Here is a 17506-nt window from a genome sequence, read left to right as displayed (position 1 = left end):
GTATTCTAGTATTATAGTATGTTCTAGTATAGTATCCTCTCTGTCTAGTATGTAGTATGTTCTCTAGTATGTAGTATGTTCTCTAGTATGTGTTGATTCTCGTTATAGTATTCTCTATCTGTTTCTCGTTATAGTAAGTGTTGTTTCTCGTTATAGTATGTACTGACTCATGTATGAACTGACTCTTAGCATGTTTCATTGTCCTAGTACTAGTATTAGTGACTTCCTAAACTATACCTATTATAGTTTACTAGCAATGTTGTTGGTATGAATGAACATGATTGAACACCTTTACTACCCAAAGGATCTGAACTGAATAAAGACTTTTATATCTTATATACATATACATAATATATAACTAAGATTCAAATGACCTTCGGACAAACAACCGATGCTCTAAGTCCACAACCAGACAAGGAACAGGAAGTAAGGCGAGTTGTCAGTCCTAAGTCCTTTCAATCCTACTTATATAACTATCTATATATAGATATGTTTTAGACAAAGTATAATGTTTAAAAGAGTTTGATAAAGAGTTTTGCATATAAATACGTTTGTTAAAGAGTTTGCATATAAAAGAGTTTGTAAAACGATTTGGAGTAGTTTGTTTGAAAACACAGTTTGAAGTATAAGAAATCCATTATTTGATAGCTATTAACCACATACAAATGATATAATAAATAAAATGTTTCTACATGTATTCCCCCCATAAAAGCATTTAAAATCATTTAAAAGGTATGTTAAAGGGGTATGAACTCACCTGCAGTGAGTGGTACGAATGAAAGTTCGGTGTGTAGGATGCTAAGTGCCAAGTGAAGACTTGAGCACAACGGATCCTAATAAGCATATATTGGTACATATAGGTATGTAATTAGTCTTTATACAACTAATAATGAAAGGAAAACACCCTAAGGCCTAGAAAACACTTAGATTTAGGTGTTAGAAGCATCAAAAGTCGTCTAAAATGGGTGTACGGCCGTACAGGGGCGTGTGCGGCCACCTGGTGTGCTGCCCATTGTGTGTGCGGCCATGGAGTGTGCGGCCGCACACTCCTAGGAAAAGTGGTCAAAAACGTATTTCCAGAGTCATATCTTGTATCCCCTAAGTGTCTTTGATCGTGTGCTAGCATACAAGTTGAGTTTGAGGCCCTTAAGCACCAAAATAAGGGGTGTACGGCCACATGAGTGTGTGCAGCTGCACACTCCTTGCAGATCAAGTTCTGGACGTTTTCTATGGCTAAAATCTAGCAAATAACATGTAGGAGTAGGATACTTACAATGTAGAAGCGTATAGGGGTGTTTGGAGCCCAAGAACTTAGTAGGTGTTCTTGGTGAAACTGAAGAACACTTGAAGATCTACTAAAATGGAGTGATTTCATGGGTGAAATCAGTGATTTACACTAGATGGAGTAAGGGATCAACAAATCAAAGGATAGAAACACTTACCACTCGAAGATCTAGCTGAAAAATCGGGAGCTACTTGAGAGGAAACGAGTACTTGACTAGGAGGGTGAAAAGGGTGGAATGAAGGCCAAGACTCTATCATATAGGCATGAGTGTGCTGCCAGACGAGTGTGTGCTGCCAGAGGAGGGGTGTGCGGCCGCACACCCAAGTGTACGGCCGTACACTCCTTAAGTTGGAGTGTTTGGCCACTTTTTGTGTCGGGTGAACTTGAGGGACTCAAATCCAAACTTCTAACTTGAAGCTACTAGGTTTAGAACACTCAAATGACTCAAAACAAAGCTAGAAAGTGACAGAAACGAGTCTGACTGATTTGGATAATAGTACAAGATAGAAATTTCGGGTTGTCACAATTTAAACTTGGATCCATTGTTTTTGTTGCTGTAATCGTGGATTCATATAAATATTTTTTTGGAGATGATGTTTCGTCATTCTTTTGTTGATGAACATTCTTTTGCTGATGAACTTGTAATGGTGGGTTTAAATAAAGATTCACTGGGTTTAAATATGTGGCTTTGTGAAGGCCCTTCAAGTGTGTATGTGTGTGAAATATGTGTGTGTGGTTTAAGTTTTACAGGTGAACACAAGGAAGAAGAAGATCGGTGGGGGACCTGTTCTCTTTTTTTTTTTTAAATTAAAACGTATTAAATTAAAAATAAGAAAATTAAAAAAAAGAAACTAAAAGGGCAAAATAGACATTTTAACCTTTTTAGGACCAAAACTACAAAAAATTCTTGATTTTGGACCTTCCATGCAAGTCAAAAACTTTTTGGACTCTATCCACAGTTTCTGACAAACCAGAAGGACTTATTTTGCAGTTTTGTCGTGACTTATGTGTTTATGTACTAGGATATTATATGGTAGAAGTAGGGGTAAAATAATCCCCGGTACCGGTCGAAAGGACCGAAAGGGTAGGCCAACACCCTGATATGCTAGACAAGGTACCGGTCGAGAGGACCGAAAGGGTAGGCCAACACCCTGATATGCTTTATGTGCTAGTATGCTATGATTTTACCATTTTATATAGTATGTTTGCGATACACATAATGGTTAATTGGGCACGATTCGGTCATTAGGCTTGGTGTTGTGAACTCATGGATTAAATCTTTATGCACATACGAAACTTGTATTCTTATTTTAGCAACGAAACTTGTATACTCATTTTAGCAATGAACCTTGTATACTCATTTTAGCATCGAAACTTGTATACTCATTTTAACAACGAAACTTGTATACTCATTTTATCAACGAAACTTGTATACTCATTTTAGCAATGAAACTTGTAAACTCATTTTAGCAACGAAACTTGAATACTTATTTTAGCAACGAAACTTGTATACTCATTTTAGCAACGAAACTTGTATACTCATTTTAACAACGAAACTTGTATACTTATTTTATTAACGAAACTTGTATACTCATTTTAGCGATAAAACTTATAAACTCATTTTAGCAACGAAACTTATATACTCATTTTAGTAATGAAACTTGTAAACTCATTTTAGCAACGAAACTTGCATACTCGTTTTAGTAATGAAACTTGTTTACTCGTTTTAGCAACAAACTTTATTTCCCATGAGAATATGAACTTTGCATCTCATTTTGGCAACGTACTTTATTTTTCATGATGACTACGAACTTTGTTTATGCAAACTTATTTACTCATTTTAGCAATGTACATTTATTTATGGAAAATTCTATCAAAACTTTGATTACGATTCATGAAACCAATATTTTTGTAAATCTGTGAGCTCACCAATTACTTTTATAGTTGACGCTCGTTTTACATGCTTTTTCAAGAATCATCTAGTAAGAGGCACCTAAACACACATCACTTGTAGGAGCATTCAGACATGTTGTCTTTTAAATACATTATAATTTCTTTTAAAAAGTTGTTCAAACTCATTGTAAATTGTAATGCTTTATAATACTATGGTTGGTGTTGTCATTTAACTTTTGCTATGAGACCCTTTGTACTGTTGCGCTTCGTGTTTCCGCTTTAGCGGGGTGTGACATACACATAGTCAACCCAATTCGAATATGAGCATGATTTGCTTCCTGATTTTTTTGGGATTTCTTTGCTGATTTGATGGGACGAGGGGTTTTCAAAAAGACACTGAATAGAGATTGATATAGAAGCCGAAGATAGTATTGACAACGAACATGTTGACAATTTGAAGGGCATTTTAGGAATTTGTCTTTGTAGAATTATAGGCTTTAGAATTGACACGTGACATAAAAGATACTATTTTATTAGGAAGATGATTAATGCAACTTTATTTATAATTTATGAATTTCTAAATCGAATCTAGTTATTTTAATTGTTTATTTATTTAAATTATTTGTTTAAATATAAAAGAGAAATACACACTTCAATTTTAATAGTTAAATATTTTTCTTTTTCTCCTTATCAATTCAAACTTTTTAATTTTTTAGATCTTCATATTTATTTTTATTTTTTTTTGAGCAAACTCATATAGTACATGGTTCTCACAACTAATTTTAATTATGTGAAGCGTACGAACATTTTAATTAATACAAAGTGACTGACTATGTTTTCCATTTTCAAATTATACTAGGATTTATTTTATCATATGGTGATTTCGCCTTTCAACGAGCAACACTTGGTTATTTAATAAAATCATCTCAAATATGTTGATACGTCATTACAACATGTCAAACACCAGCATTTGCTATATCACTTCCATGTTAGTCGCACCAAAATATATAAGTAGAAAAATGGCCATTTCATAAAAATAGGAAAAGGAAGAAAGTAGAAGTTAAGTTAAGACTCCAAATTTTTTCGAGGGAATAGGTATAGGGATACATAAAATAAACTTGGTTACCATTTAGTAATATTTTTTCTTTATTTTGGTTACAAAATTCACAAATAATGGAACAGAATCGTATTTGATACATATGGTCTCAAATGAAGGAAGGGAAATTTGCGAAGCCAAGATATAAGGATGCTCTATTGTAATGTAATTTTGGGCGCATTAACGCGAGCGAGGGAGAGGCGCCAATTAGATCACAGACAAAACCTTTTTGCCGCTTCCAGCGAACACCTTCCCATTCCCTTCCCCCCCTCCTCAATTCCCCCACCCGTTTCCCTTGTAACGATTCCTCCGCCGCTCAACGGCGCTAACCGGCATATGTATATTGGAAACAGACAGCAGCAATAGCCAATCAAGGTAGAGTGGCCGAGTGAAATGGGGCAGCCACCAGTTTCACCTTCTCTCCCGCTCGTCCCACCACCACCACGACCAGGACCACCGGCCTTTCTTAGTTCCGCTGTTACTGGCGGTTGCCAAGTTCGGTGCGCCGGTTGCCGAATGATATTGACGGTTGGCCCGGGGCTGACCGAGTTTGTATGTCCTACATGCCAGTTGCCCCAGATGTTGCCGCCGGAGCTGATGCGGCCCCCCTCTCAGGTGCCGGCCCATGGCATCGATCCTAGTAAGATCCAGCTTCCATGCGCCAACTGCAAGGCCATCCTTAACGTCCCTCATGGTCTATCCCGATTCTCCTGCCCCCAGTGCAAAATGGAACTTGCCGTTGATCTCTCTCGGATTAAGCAGTTCTATCCCCCACCTCCTGAGGAAGTCAACGAGGTTTGCTCTTCCATTCTTAAGATGCACCCATCCTTGCCATTGTGTCACTCTTAATCTTTATCAGCCAAGTTTTGTTGTCTACGATGTATGCATACTTTTGTCTTTAATTTTGACCTAATTTGCTTGTCTCAGTCATTCAGAGACAAATTCATTCTATTTTAGTAATTTGCTCCCTACACATTCATATTTCTGCAAAGTGAAATCTCCTACCATGCCTTACGCCACTATTTTCTTCAAGTCTTCTAGTCATAGGAGTGTAGTCTATCATTATATCATTTTGAATGGCTCATGACTTGGTATATATATATTTTCAGTCAACTGCTTCTTGAGAACATAGAAAGGGAACAAATAGTAGAAAATTAGATGTGTTTTACTTTATTGTTTGCCCCTTGACCTGTCCACTGGCAGCAAATTGCAGAGATTTTGCTGAAGCAAGTTGAGTCATTTCTATTGCCATTTAATTATCTTCTCAAAGATGGGAACTAATCCCCTTAGAATCACAATTTTGGTTTCTTTAATTTGGGATTTGTTGTTACACCTCTCACTATATCTCACATGTTGAGTTAAACCTATTCAGGTAGCAATTGAAGTGGAACGAGAGGAAGATGGTGGAGGCATTGTGGGAGAAACATTTACGGACTATGTGAGTCTTTATCGTTCTATTGAGGTGCTGTAATAGACTTGTCTGTGTTAATAATATCTAAATACTTTGTTGAAATGCAGCGGCCACCAAAGCTGTCTATTGGTCCTCCACATCCAGATCCCATTGTGGAAACCTCTTCCTTATCTGCAGTGCAGCCACCTGAACCCACATATGATCTTCAAACGAAGGGTCACTTGGAAACTTCAAAAGCATTATCATGCTTGCAGATCGAAACACTAGTTTATGCTTGTCAGGTTGCTTTTTTGACTTAAGTATGAGCTTCTAATCTAACCTCATTATGCTTGATGTGCATCATTGTTTGTTTTCTTGACAGAGACACCTGCAACATCTTGAAAACGGCTCCAGGGCAGGGTTTTTCCTTGGAGACGGAGCTGGTGTTGGCAAAGGACGCACAATTGCAGGACTAATTTGGGAGAATTGGCACCTTGGGAGGAGAAAAGCATTGTAAGCACTTGGTTGATGGTTGCATCATTAAGCAATGCAGTTGTGCTAATCATGATATGGTTTTAGGTGGATTTCTGTTGGTTCAGACTTGAAGTTTGATGCAAGAAGAGATTTGGATGATGTGGGAGCAACGTGTGTTGAAGGTATTGATGTATTTACGTTTGTTTGGACGAGCACCATATCCATCTATTAGCTGAATAGTTTTTTAGCATCTGTGATATATGTGTTGTTAGAGTATATGAATGAAAGACGGGGTGGGGTGGTTACTGGAATCACGAATTGGTTTAGATTTTTGATGGGATCGTTTAAACACTTTTCCGAATTTCATAGTTCTTCTCCCCTATGCGTATGCCCGAAATTCAAATTATAGAATAGTCCTATCAAGAACAATTTCAGTCTAGGCATAGACGCATAGAGAGTTTGAATTCTTCTAAATCTCCAAATCTTGTTGGTTATCAAGTTTCTAACTCCATTCATTGGTAATCTTGTAAATTCCATTATTACACTAAAATGTCTTGGTGACACTACTAAAATCACCAACATGTGTGTGTATGTATGCCTACGCAAACTGACGTGCACTTCAATTTTCCTTTTCTTTCTCCTGCATGATCTTTTCACTGTTTCGGTTTATATGTCGACTTGCACAATAGAACTAGATGGATGCTTGTAGGCCAGTTTCAATCTCCAAAAATCTAAAATATTATTTTCTCTTTTCTAGCCAACCGTTTTACTATGAGACCTTTAAGTGCGCCTTTGGTTGCCTTTCACGTGTGACATTGATGGCTGCTTGTGAAGTTCTCATTAGGACGATGAGACAGCTACTAAAAATTGATTGTAATAAGGATCTATTGATTTTTTTTTTCTATTTTCCTAACCTTAATGGTTAGAATTGAAAGGTATTGCTCATGGTTATGTTTTGCTTGCAGTGCATGCGCTGAACAAACTCCCTTATTCCAAGCTTGATTCCAAGACTGTTGGAATTAAAGAGGGTGTTGTTTTCTTGACATATAGCAGCCTTATAGCTTCTTCTGAGAGGGGACGCTCTCGATTGCAACAGCTTGTGCAGTGGTATGGATCAGAATATGATGGGCTTATCGTGTTTGATGAGGTACCAACCTTCTTTTTTTTTTATACAGACTACCACTTGTATGATTGAGTTATAATCCTATCTGTTCAAGTAGCAGCTAACCAATTCAATATGCTTATTACTCATTGCTCACTGAAGTTAGAGACTCCTTTTGCAAATTTTAAGTCTATTTTGGCTGATTTAATCTGACCGTAAGTTAACTCGCTAGCTAGAATGGTGTTTTGGATTTTTTTCTAGATAAAAAAATATATGTTTTGAATTGGATGCTTGTTCATTTTTTAATTGAATTTTAAGGTTGGCAGGAGCAGGACCATAGCTAGCATGCAATGAGTTCTGGGAGTTAGTTAGAACTTAGAAGCTGTCACTTTGAAAAACTCCCGTCATTTTTGTTGAATAAAAATGGTAATAGTGCCAGATAATAATGGCATCCTCACTGGCCACTGCATAGTAATAGCCAATTGGAGGTGTAACCGTAAATATAATAAGGAATTATGTATAAGATCATAAACATAAATTTACTTTGATGTTAACATTCCTAAGAATTTAATTACAACATCTCTACATCTCATTAGTAGCCTTTTTACCTTGTGTTACACACCCCACATGTCTTCATTTTGATATATGCTTTCTCTATTTTCTCTGAACACTTCATTTGCTGCTCTTTGGATCTGTGTTTAGTTTCTCATTAGAAGTTAAAAACCAACCGCATTCTTCGACTCTGGTCTCAGACCACCACCACCTAGTCACAAACCCTTCCTCCCTCATATAAAAAACACCAAAGGGCTTCTAGCCTAGCGGTATTAGGTGTTGCCCTAGCTCCTTGAGGTTGAGGGTTCAAGTCCTGTCTGGGACATAAGTGGATTAAGGAGCAGATTATATTTGCCGTTCAAAAATAAAAATAAAAATATAACACCAACCTTACTATGGATTTCTGCCTCTAAAACCTATGTTGTCATCACCTCACCCCCCCTTACTATGGCTTTACTTTCTATGTATGGCACCGCACCACCAGTTTCCTTGTGGGCATGCATTTAAGTTGTAATCATCTGGTCTTCCGTTTAAGACTCAATCAAAGAGAAAAAAAATCCAAGTATTATGATGTGTGCACATTTATGTAACATTTTCAGGATGAAAATGTGGTCAGACAAGGTTTTTTGTTACATGATAAAAATGTGTTTGATTGGTATCTAGAAGGGTGAAAAAGAGAAAATTAAAATAAAAATCTATAGTGCTTGAGTGGTGTTTGCTTGATTGCAGTGCCACAAGGCCAAAAATTTGGTACCCGAAGCCGGAGGACAAGCAACACGAACGGGTGAAGCAGTTCTTGAAATTCAGGTTTATTCTCACACTAAATCTTCACCTGTTAATCTATTCATGAAACTGTTGTTTATTATTATTGTTAATTAGCTTTGTGTGTTGTCAAGAGGGCTGTTATTGCAAGCAACACCCTTTGTCTTTCTGATGGAGAGGATTAAAACGACATAGTTCTGCTGAAGTAACCAGATATCTCAAGTAGATCAGAGTAAATAAAAGATAGAATTAATTTAACTAGAGTGAAAAAGCAAGCTATCCATATCTCTCCCAAAATGTTATTAAAGTAAGTCAGGGCCTATTATGTATTTGCTGAAATCATAAGGTGCATAACTAACCCAAAGGCACCACCACCAGGGAGAGCTTGCCCAAATGACTTGAATGGTTGATGTTGATTTACCCAAAGCCTTTTGCTACATGTTGGTCTTGTTTGTTTGGTAGAGCTTTCAGTTTTATATTGTATGTGGAAGTGGAACACCCATTTGCATAAGTAGATAAGGCTAAAATGCTGTTTTAAATTTTAATAGGTAGGTATATTCATCATCATTATTATCAGTAATCCTCGTGGTCGTGTTTGGTACACTGCTAGTGCTGCCTCATTTTCCATTAGGCCAGTCAGTGGGTCCAAATAGGTTTAGCAGGTGGTTTTAGTTCCTAAAACATTCTTCTCTTTAATTAGCATGCGTGGTCAGAGAGATAGGAATAGGAAACAAGGCTAGAGGGAGATTAGGCTGAGTGATGATAAAGATGGCACAAGAGATTGAATCTAAAGGAGAAGTCTGGCTCAAATTTGTTCTTCAAGAGCATCTAGGGGGCTAGCTTACTACAGATGAAGTTTAGAGACTGAAAATGCAACTTTGTTTTTAGTGAAGTTGGAAATTATTTCAATTAGAAAACACTTTTTAATCGTAGAAAGTTTAATAAACGTGAAACAGCAACTGTCTATGTTTGCAGATACCTAGCTAATAATCTAAATACATGGCACTTGTAGTTGAAAGCTATCTGTATTATACCTTAGATGTGTTGTATCCAAGAAAGAGAAAGACACACGCAGTAGAATGATAACTGTGTTTTTATGAATAATAGATGCTTACAAGAGGATATTATTATTGTTTGTTCTCCTGAGAAGGCTAAGAGGCCTGGTTTGAATGACAGGCACGACTTCCTGAAGCGCGCGTTGTTTATTGTTCAGCCACTGGTGCATCAGAACCTCGAAATCTGGGTTATATGGTACGCCTTGGTCTTTGGGGAGCTGGAACTTCCTTTGAGGATTTCCGTGAATTTTTAGGTATTATTTCATATATTTTTCTTTTCTTTTTCATACTATAAAAAGCTGTTATGTCATGCCTCCTGTGTAGTTAGTTAACTTAGATGACAGGGATATGCTATGAAGCAGAAATGCTAGAGGTAGACTGTATTCTGTACTTGTAGCATAGCGGGTGTGGCTGTGGCAGGATAGCTAAATGAAATTATATATATTGTGAATTTGTGATACAGCTTAGTTGTACGATCCCCATGCCATGAGACCTTGTGGGATATTTTTTAAAAGTTGACTCATTTTAATTCCATCTTCAGGTTCATTGGAGAAGGAATGTTTCATACAGTACCAAACACATATACTTAGGCGTTTGTAGCATTAGTTTAGGAAAATTAAACGTTGTCAGTTAGAGTATAAGATCCCAAAATAAAAAGGGTTTTGTATTTTCTAAATATGAAATTATTTACTAAGATGCATCAGCTGGTCACCTATTTATAACTACTAGACTCCTAAGGACTTATCCTAATGCTATGTTTACCTCTAAAGACAAAACCTACTCCTAGGCTCCTAGCTTACTGGATTGTAATAAAAAATTTCAACACATATTGTATTAACAACTTTAGGGAAAACCAAATGTATTATCTCCGAATGCTCAAAAACCATTGCTCTAAAAACGTTCGTGGCCATTTTAGAGCAATGTACTTTCATTAAAACCAGGATATAGCAATGTGCTTTCATTATGATGTGCATTAAAACCTGTACAATGAGGCTGATCTTAAACTTCCTTTAAAAAATCAGAACATAAATGGTCACAAAGTGTTAATTTAGGCAAGACCTTAACATAAAATGGTTGTAACGGACAAAAGTATGAGCAACATAATGACTTTTCTGAGCATTGGGAGGTTTTTTCCCATAAGTTTACAATGTTACAGTAGGATCCCATAATAATAATAATAATAATAATAATAATAATAATGGTGTTACACCCCACCAATATAGCAATGTGAAGTTTTGATATAAAATTTACCATACAAGACGTAATGTTGACCAATAATGCATCTTAAATCATTGTAGGCGTCAGTGAAGGTGAGGGTAAAGTAAGTTACTGAAATGACTTAATTCCTAGGTCATCTCATCTGTATTTCAGTTGCAAATTCACATAGAATGCATGCTTTATGAAAGTTTCAGAAGGTTAAATAAATTATAGATTACATTGCTCAGCCACTTGTAATAATACTTATACATTTGTAATTCTCTCTGCATATAAACCAATATTTTAGTGTGCACCCACTTTAATAAGTCATCATCAACCCTCCTACCATGCAGTTGCTCTGGATTCAGGAGGAGTAGGAGCACTGGAGCTTGTTGCCATGGACATGAAAGCACGGTTGGCATTTATCATTCATCATGTATAAGCTTAGCTGATTACTGTTGTACCAAAATGAGGGTTATTTTTCGTTTCAGAGGGATGTATGTATGTCGGACACTGAGTTATAAAGGCGCAGAGTTTGAAGTTGTTGAGGTTCCGCTGGAGGCCAAAATGACGGTACCAAGTAGTTTTCTGTCTTTGCAAGTAAAAAAAATGCATCTACAAGGTTTCTTAATATTTTATTTATTTCATGCCAGGAGGTATACAAAAAAGCAGCTGAATTTTGGGCCGAATTGAGGGTGGAATTGCTATCTGCAAGTGCATTCCTTGGAGATGAGAAGCCTAGTTCCAGTCAGTTGTGGAGATTATATTGGGCCAACCATCAGGTTTTCCGATTAACATTAACATCATATATATATATATATATATATATATATATATATATATATATATGTTATATGTGTGTGCGTGCCCGAATGTTATGTTTCCTCCGTGGTTGCTTTAATTTTTGTTGCTTCTGTTATATTCTAGCGTTTCTTTAGGTATGTCTGCATGTCAGCCAAGGTACCTGCTGTTGTAAAGCTTGCGAAGCAGGCATTGATGGACAAAAAGTGTGTAGTGATTGGTCTTCAAAGTACCGGGGAGGCAAGAACAGAAGACGCAGTCACAAGATATGTTAGTGCATGTGTTTTGTCTTTGCATGTCATGTTAAAAAACCAAAAATAGCATTCGCATGTATTGTATTCTGATTTCTGATGTATGTATGTATGTATGTATGTGCACACTTGTAATTAATAGGGCAATGAACTTGATGATTTTATTTCTGGACCTCGTGAGCTGTTGCTTAAGTTTGTTGAAGAAAACTATCCTCTGCCTGAAGAGCCTGAATCTCTCCCAGGTGTTCATTCGATTATGATTTATGCATGCCTCGGTTTTTAACTTTTTTAATTAATATTAGGATTTTCGTTTTATCCCTGGTAGGAGGAGAGGATAGTGTGAAGGAACTTCAGCGCAAGAGGCACTCAGCAACACCTGATGTTTCATTTAAAGGGAGGGTCAGGAAAGCTGCAAAATGGAAACCCGCAAGTGATGATGAGACTGATGAAGATTCCGAATGTAAGTTATGCAGAATGCAGCCACAGCCAGCAATCTACTTTCTTTGTGTGCTCGAGTTGAATTGTAACTAATGGTATTTCTAATTTGCTGTTAAACCAAACAGCTGATTCTGGGCATGAATCTATGGAATCAGATGATGAGTTTCAGATATGTAACATATGCAATTCAGAAGCGGTATATGTGCCTGCCTCTCTTTCTTGTTGATATGTTAACATGCTCTTGATTATACAATCTAATCTATCTTTTCATGTATGTATGTAGGAAAGAAAAAAATTGCTCCAGTGCTCATGTTGTGGTCAACTCGTACATCCAGCATGTGTTATCCCACCCGAACCAGAGACGGATGCAATATCTGCCACTTGGTCTTGTCATTCATGCAAGGAAAAAACAGAGGAGTATCTCCAAGCAAGACATCTATATGTAGCTGAACTACTACGGAGGTTGCTTTTTTTTTTTTTTTTTTTTTTTTTTTTTTTTTTTTGTAGTAACATTGTTTTTGCCAGAAGAAAATATATTACAAAGCTGAATTGACCTGATATGATAATTTGAATGTGTTACTGCTTAACCTTTGGTATGTGGAATGTGTTAGATATGAAGGAGCCATAGAGCGCAAGTCAAAGATTTTGGACATAATCCGTACTTTTGAGCTTCCAAACAATCCATTGGATGACATTATTGATCTGGTAAATAAGGTTTTTCTGTGCTGTATGTATGTATATATATATATATATATATATATATATATATATATATATACATATAATGTAATCATCTATGTTTAATGTTTTGCACTAATTGCAGCTTGGAGGCCCTGATAATGTTGCGGAAATGACAGGGAGACGAGGTATGCTTGTAAGGGCCTCTAGTGGAAAGGGAGTGACTTATCAGGCACGAAACACGTGAGTGAGTTTATTATTATGGTTGGGACTTTAAGTTAAGATCTGATTTGGTTTAGTTGGTCTAGGATGTTATACTATTAACAATGTATGGTGTGTGATACAGGAAGGATGTGAGTATGGAAATGGTGAACATGCATGAGAAACAACTGTTCATGGATGGTAAGAAACTGGTTGCAATCATTTCTGAAGCTGGGTCTGCAGGCGTCTCATTGCAGGCTGATAGGAGAGCCTTGAACCAGGTAAATGCTAAATACTAAATGAAATGCCTATCTATCTTGCAGCCATCATCCTTAATGGGTTTTTTTTTTTGGGGGGGTTTGGGGATCAGAGAAGAAGGGTCCATGTAACTTTAGAACTGCCTTGGAGTGCTGATCGTGCAATCCAGCAATTTGGGAGGACTCACCGTTCAAATCAAGCTTCTGCACCCGAGTACAGGTAGATATAGCTATGAATCCAATCCAGCATAACCAAGTAGTAGGCTAGGCTTTGTGTTGTATTGTATGGGTGTGGTATATTGATTTCCAAAAAACACTGAGAGAAAGCTGTGGCTGTATAGGATACTGTTCACAAATCTTGGAGGTGAGCGGCGGTTTGCTTCCATCGTTGCAAAGAGACTGGAGTCGCTGGGAGCCTTAACACAGGGTGATCGCCGGTAAGTTTGGGGATACACTTTCCTTGATCAGAAAAGCAAAAGAAGCAAATGGTAAAGTTAAACATTTCCTTTCATTTCAGGGCTGGACCATCTCTTAGCGCCTACAATTATGATAGTTCTTATGGGAAAAAGGCCTTGCTCATGATGTACAGGGGAATCATGGACCAGGTTTCTCTCTCTCTCTCTCTCTCTCTCTCTATATATATATATATATATATATATATATATATATATATATATATATATATAAAGCAACCAAACTACATTATAGAGGTTTGTTTCTCAGGATTCTCTTCCGGTTTTACCTCCAAACTGTTTGTCTGAAAATCCTGCTACAATCCGGGAGTTTATTGAAAAGGGCAAAGCTGCTCTTGTTTCTGTTGGCATAGTTAGGGACACAGTTGTTGGTACCATACTATCCTGTTATTGTATTTCGTTTGAGTACACCTGTACTACCAAGAATAAGCATGTGGTGGTAGGATTGGATTCAGAGTGGTCGGTTTCATGCTGCAGGAAATGGCAAGGATGCTGGAAAGTTCTCTACTGGCCGCATAGTTGATTCAGACATGCATGATGTTGGACGTTTTCTCAATCGGCTTTTAGGACTGCCACCAGAGATCCAAAACAGGTTACGCTTAGCTTATGCTTTTTAATTTAATATATATATAATATATTATATATTTCGTAGTTTAATTGAACTAGTTAGTAATTACTTACTAGCAGGCTGTTTGAATTGTTTGTTCGCATTCTTGATCATCTTCTTCAAAATGCACGCCTTGAAGGCCATTTAGATACTGGGATTGTTGATATGAAAGCCAACACAATTGAGTTACAAGGATCTCCAAAGGTAAGGTTACACTTACACTACTAAACTTTGTGTATTCTATTCTTGTTATTAACATCTTATCTTTTGGCAGACTGTTCATACAGATCATATGTCTGGAGCATCCACTGTACTATTTACATTTGTTATGGATCGTGGCATTACTTGGGAGGTATGCACACATTTTTTTTACTCTACACTACTACAAGCAAGCAGTGTTGTTTAATTATATTATTATTAATTTTCACAGGCGGCATGTGCATTGCTTAGTGAGAAGCAAAAAGATGTGTCTGGTTCTTCTTCTATTGGATTTTATGAATCAAAAAGAGAGTGGCTTGGAAGAAGGCACTACGTTTTGGCAATCGAAAGGTTATTAATTAATAAAGTTTGTTTGTTTAATCCGGTTTAGTTTCTACTCACACGCACAAAGCACAAGCTAATAAGAGGAACTCGTATGTATTTCATCCAGCTCTTCTGGAATGTATAAGATTTTCCGCCCTGCTGTTGGGGAGGCCGTCAGGTAATAAATAAATTAAAAAAACCTCCCTCTGACTTTTGACACTTGTTATTAATATTTACTTACTTTTTCAGGGAAATGCATATAGCTGAGCTGAAAGACAAATACAGAAAAACATTGTCATTAGAAAAGGCACACACTGGATGGAAGGACGAGTATGAAGTTTCATCCAAGCAGGTATCATACATGTACTTCATCTTCATTTATGAAAAATGTTGTAGCAGATTTTATTACAGTTTTCATCACATAAACCCAATCTAAATTCTAAAATCATTCATATATTTGATTGGGAGGGAGGGAGTGAAGAGAGTTTGTTTGTGTGGCACAGTGCATGCATGGTCCAAATTGTAAGCTTGGAAGCTTTTGCACTGTGGGGAAAAGAATACAGGAAGTGAATGTACTTGGTGGTCTTATTCTACCAATTTGGGGAACAATTGAGAAGGCCCTATCCAAACAGGTTTCTAGTTATACTATTATGATATATCATGCATGATGAATTTTTATTAAGCTTTTTTTTTTTTTTTTTGCTTATATATATATATATATATAATGATTATTTAATTTGTATTGAATGCAATGCAGGCCCGTCAAAGTCATAGACGGATACGTGTTGTGCGCATCGAGACAACGAAAGATGCTCAACGGATTGTTGGACTTCTTGTTCCAAATGCAGTAGTACCTTCTGTGCTTCAAGGTCTCTCTCTCTCTCTCTCTCAACCAATGTTTTCACAATAAGAAAATAATAATAATAATATGCAAAGACAGATGGCCAAACCATGGCTGGCCATTATTTATTTATTTTACATGCTGTTCCTCATTTGATCTTTGGTTGTATATATTTTTCTCGTTTCAAATTAAGCTTTATTTTTTATTAGAAGATAAACAAAATGCGTCGAAATTCATCATTATTTTCTGTACCTACTGAGTACTAATACAGACTATCATTGGCATGTCTTCAAATACAATCCGAAAATTCGTAATATCATAATCTAATTTTCAATGTTTTTTATATTAAAAATCAATGGTTGAGATGGTGGTTTTTTATAAATAAAATAAATTCTCTTGTAATTTTAAATAGGATAAAATTGATTATAGACAGAAACAATATATATATATATATATATATATATATATATATATATATATATATATATATATATATATAAAATTTAGAAAAGAGTTTTGAATTTGTAGTGTTGGTTGGTTGATGGCAGTTATATGTCCTCCTGTCTCCTGACCTTGATTTGATTGATGATTGATGAATGATGAATGATGACAGATCTAGCGTGGGTTCAAGAAATCGAGGACTAAGATAGTCAGAGAGGGTTTTTTGGTGGTGGATAAAGATAAACTTATTTTATTTTTGTTCATCTTTCTATAAAGATATCTGCCTTTGGAACTGAAGTACATGATGATGATTACAGCACCAACCGAAACTTGCTGCAGCTGATAAATATAATATAGATCTATATATATGTTTTATATTTTGGGCTTCATTCCTTTCACTCGGGGTTTTTTTTTTCTTTTTTGTAATTATTTAAGTGGTAATTAATACCTTCCTACCTATCTACCGAGGAAAGCATTACGGTTTATAGGCGTGAATGTATCTACGGATAAACTAACCGTCGATTTGTCTTTTGTTGAGTATTGATGAATGATGATGATAGCCAATTAGCCATTCATACTTCCATCTTCATGCAATCTTGGGCTCTTTCTTTCAATCTAAAGGCTCAAGGCTTCAGACATGGACCATTTCCCTCTATATTAAGTTGCATCAAAGATTATATTATATCATGTTTAACTTTGTAACACGTGTTATGTCTAAGCCACACAACAAACGCTACATTTCCCATCCATCTCCATGTTGTCTCAACTCCCAAGCGTCTGCTTTCTTCCCATAGATTCTTTGTTTTGGATAAAATCCAAACATTATAGAATATCCAATACGATCAACTTCCCATCATTTGTGGTTGAGGATAGTAGCACTAGCATAGCATGTGATACGACCTATTTGAGATGGTCAATCTCCAAGCAAAAGTTAATGAAGGAAATAGATGTGAGGCAATTTTTCCGTGTACTTTCTGTAAAACAATTACATTATTATATACTTAAGAAAAATAAATGAATATCTTAGAATTAAGGAACAAAAAACAGCTAAACTGGAATTAAACAAAAGAAACCAAGGCTACTGGCCCTATTATTGTACCTGGAAAGAGTACTCGTGGAGGAGAGGTCCTCTATCTTGGACTTGGTCTTTGTAGCCGTTAATCTTCATATTGACTGGGTCTTTGAGTGGA

General features: G+C 36.4%; 1 protein-coding gene across 1 annotated transcript; it reads left to right on the top strand.

Moving 5' to 3' along the window:
• Nucleotides 1-4438: 4438 nt before the first annotated feature.
• Nucleotides 4439-16897, top strand: EMB1135 (RING/FYVE/PHD zinc finger superfamily protein). The gene is made up of 32 exons (XM_079059496.1): nucleotides 4439-5069; nucleotides 5647-5712; nucleotides 5793-5966; nucleotides 6047-6177; nucleotides 6244-6320; nucleotides 7104-7285; nucleotides 8522-8599; nucleotides 9731-9863; nucleotides 11160-11220; nucleotides 11298-11379; nucleotides 11460-11588; nucleotides 11734-11877; nucleotides 12001-12100; nucleotides 12184-12318; nucleotides 12422-12492; nucleotides 12580-12758; nucleotides 12908-13001; nucleotides 13120-13217; nucleotides 13321-13456; nucleotides 13546-13652; nucleotides 13774-13869; nucleotides 13950-14037; nucleotides 14156-14276; nucleotides 14383-14497; nucleotides 14593-14716; nucleotides 14787-14864; nucleotides 14943-15061; nucleotides 15162-15212; nucleotides 15284-15386; nucleotides 15538-15666; nucleotides 15792-15903; nucleotides 16489-16897. The coding sequence occupies exons 1-32, from the start codon at nucleotides 4668-4670 to the stop codon at nucleotides 16518-16520; spliced, it is 3747 nt and encodes a 1248-aa protein (XP_078915622.1). The 5' UTR covers nucleotides 4439-4667; the 3' UTR covers nucleotides 16521-16897.
• Nucleotides 16898-17506: the final 609 nt, after the last annotated feature.

This window comes from Lactuca virosa, chromosome 7, assembly GCF_052849685.1.
Source record: "Lactuca virosa cultivar CGN04683 chromosome 7, Lactuca_virosa_CGN04683_v6, whole genome shotgun sequence".
NCBI lineage: Eukaryota > Viridiplantae > Streptophyta > Magnoliopsida > Asterales > Asteraceae > Lactuca > Lactuca virosa.
Note: the sequence above shows the minus strand (reverse complement) of the source record. Positions and strands in the feature narration are given on the sequence as shown.

Excerpts from the sequence above, each read along its gene's own strand:
- EMB1135 (XM_079059496.1), top strand. The coding sequence starts at position 4,668 with ATGGGGCAGCCACCAGTTTCACCTTCTCTCCCGCTCGTCCCACCACCA. Across the intron at positions 14,277-14,382 it reads AGTTAGGGACACAGTTGTTG|GAAATGGCAAGGATGCTGGA; the intron begins GTACCATACTAT and ends TTCATGCTGCAG. Across the intron at positions 14,865-14,942 it reads ATCGTGGCATTACTTGGGAG|GCGGCATGTGCATTGCTTAG; the intron begins GTATGCACACAT and ends TAATTTTCACAG.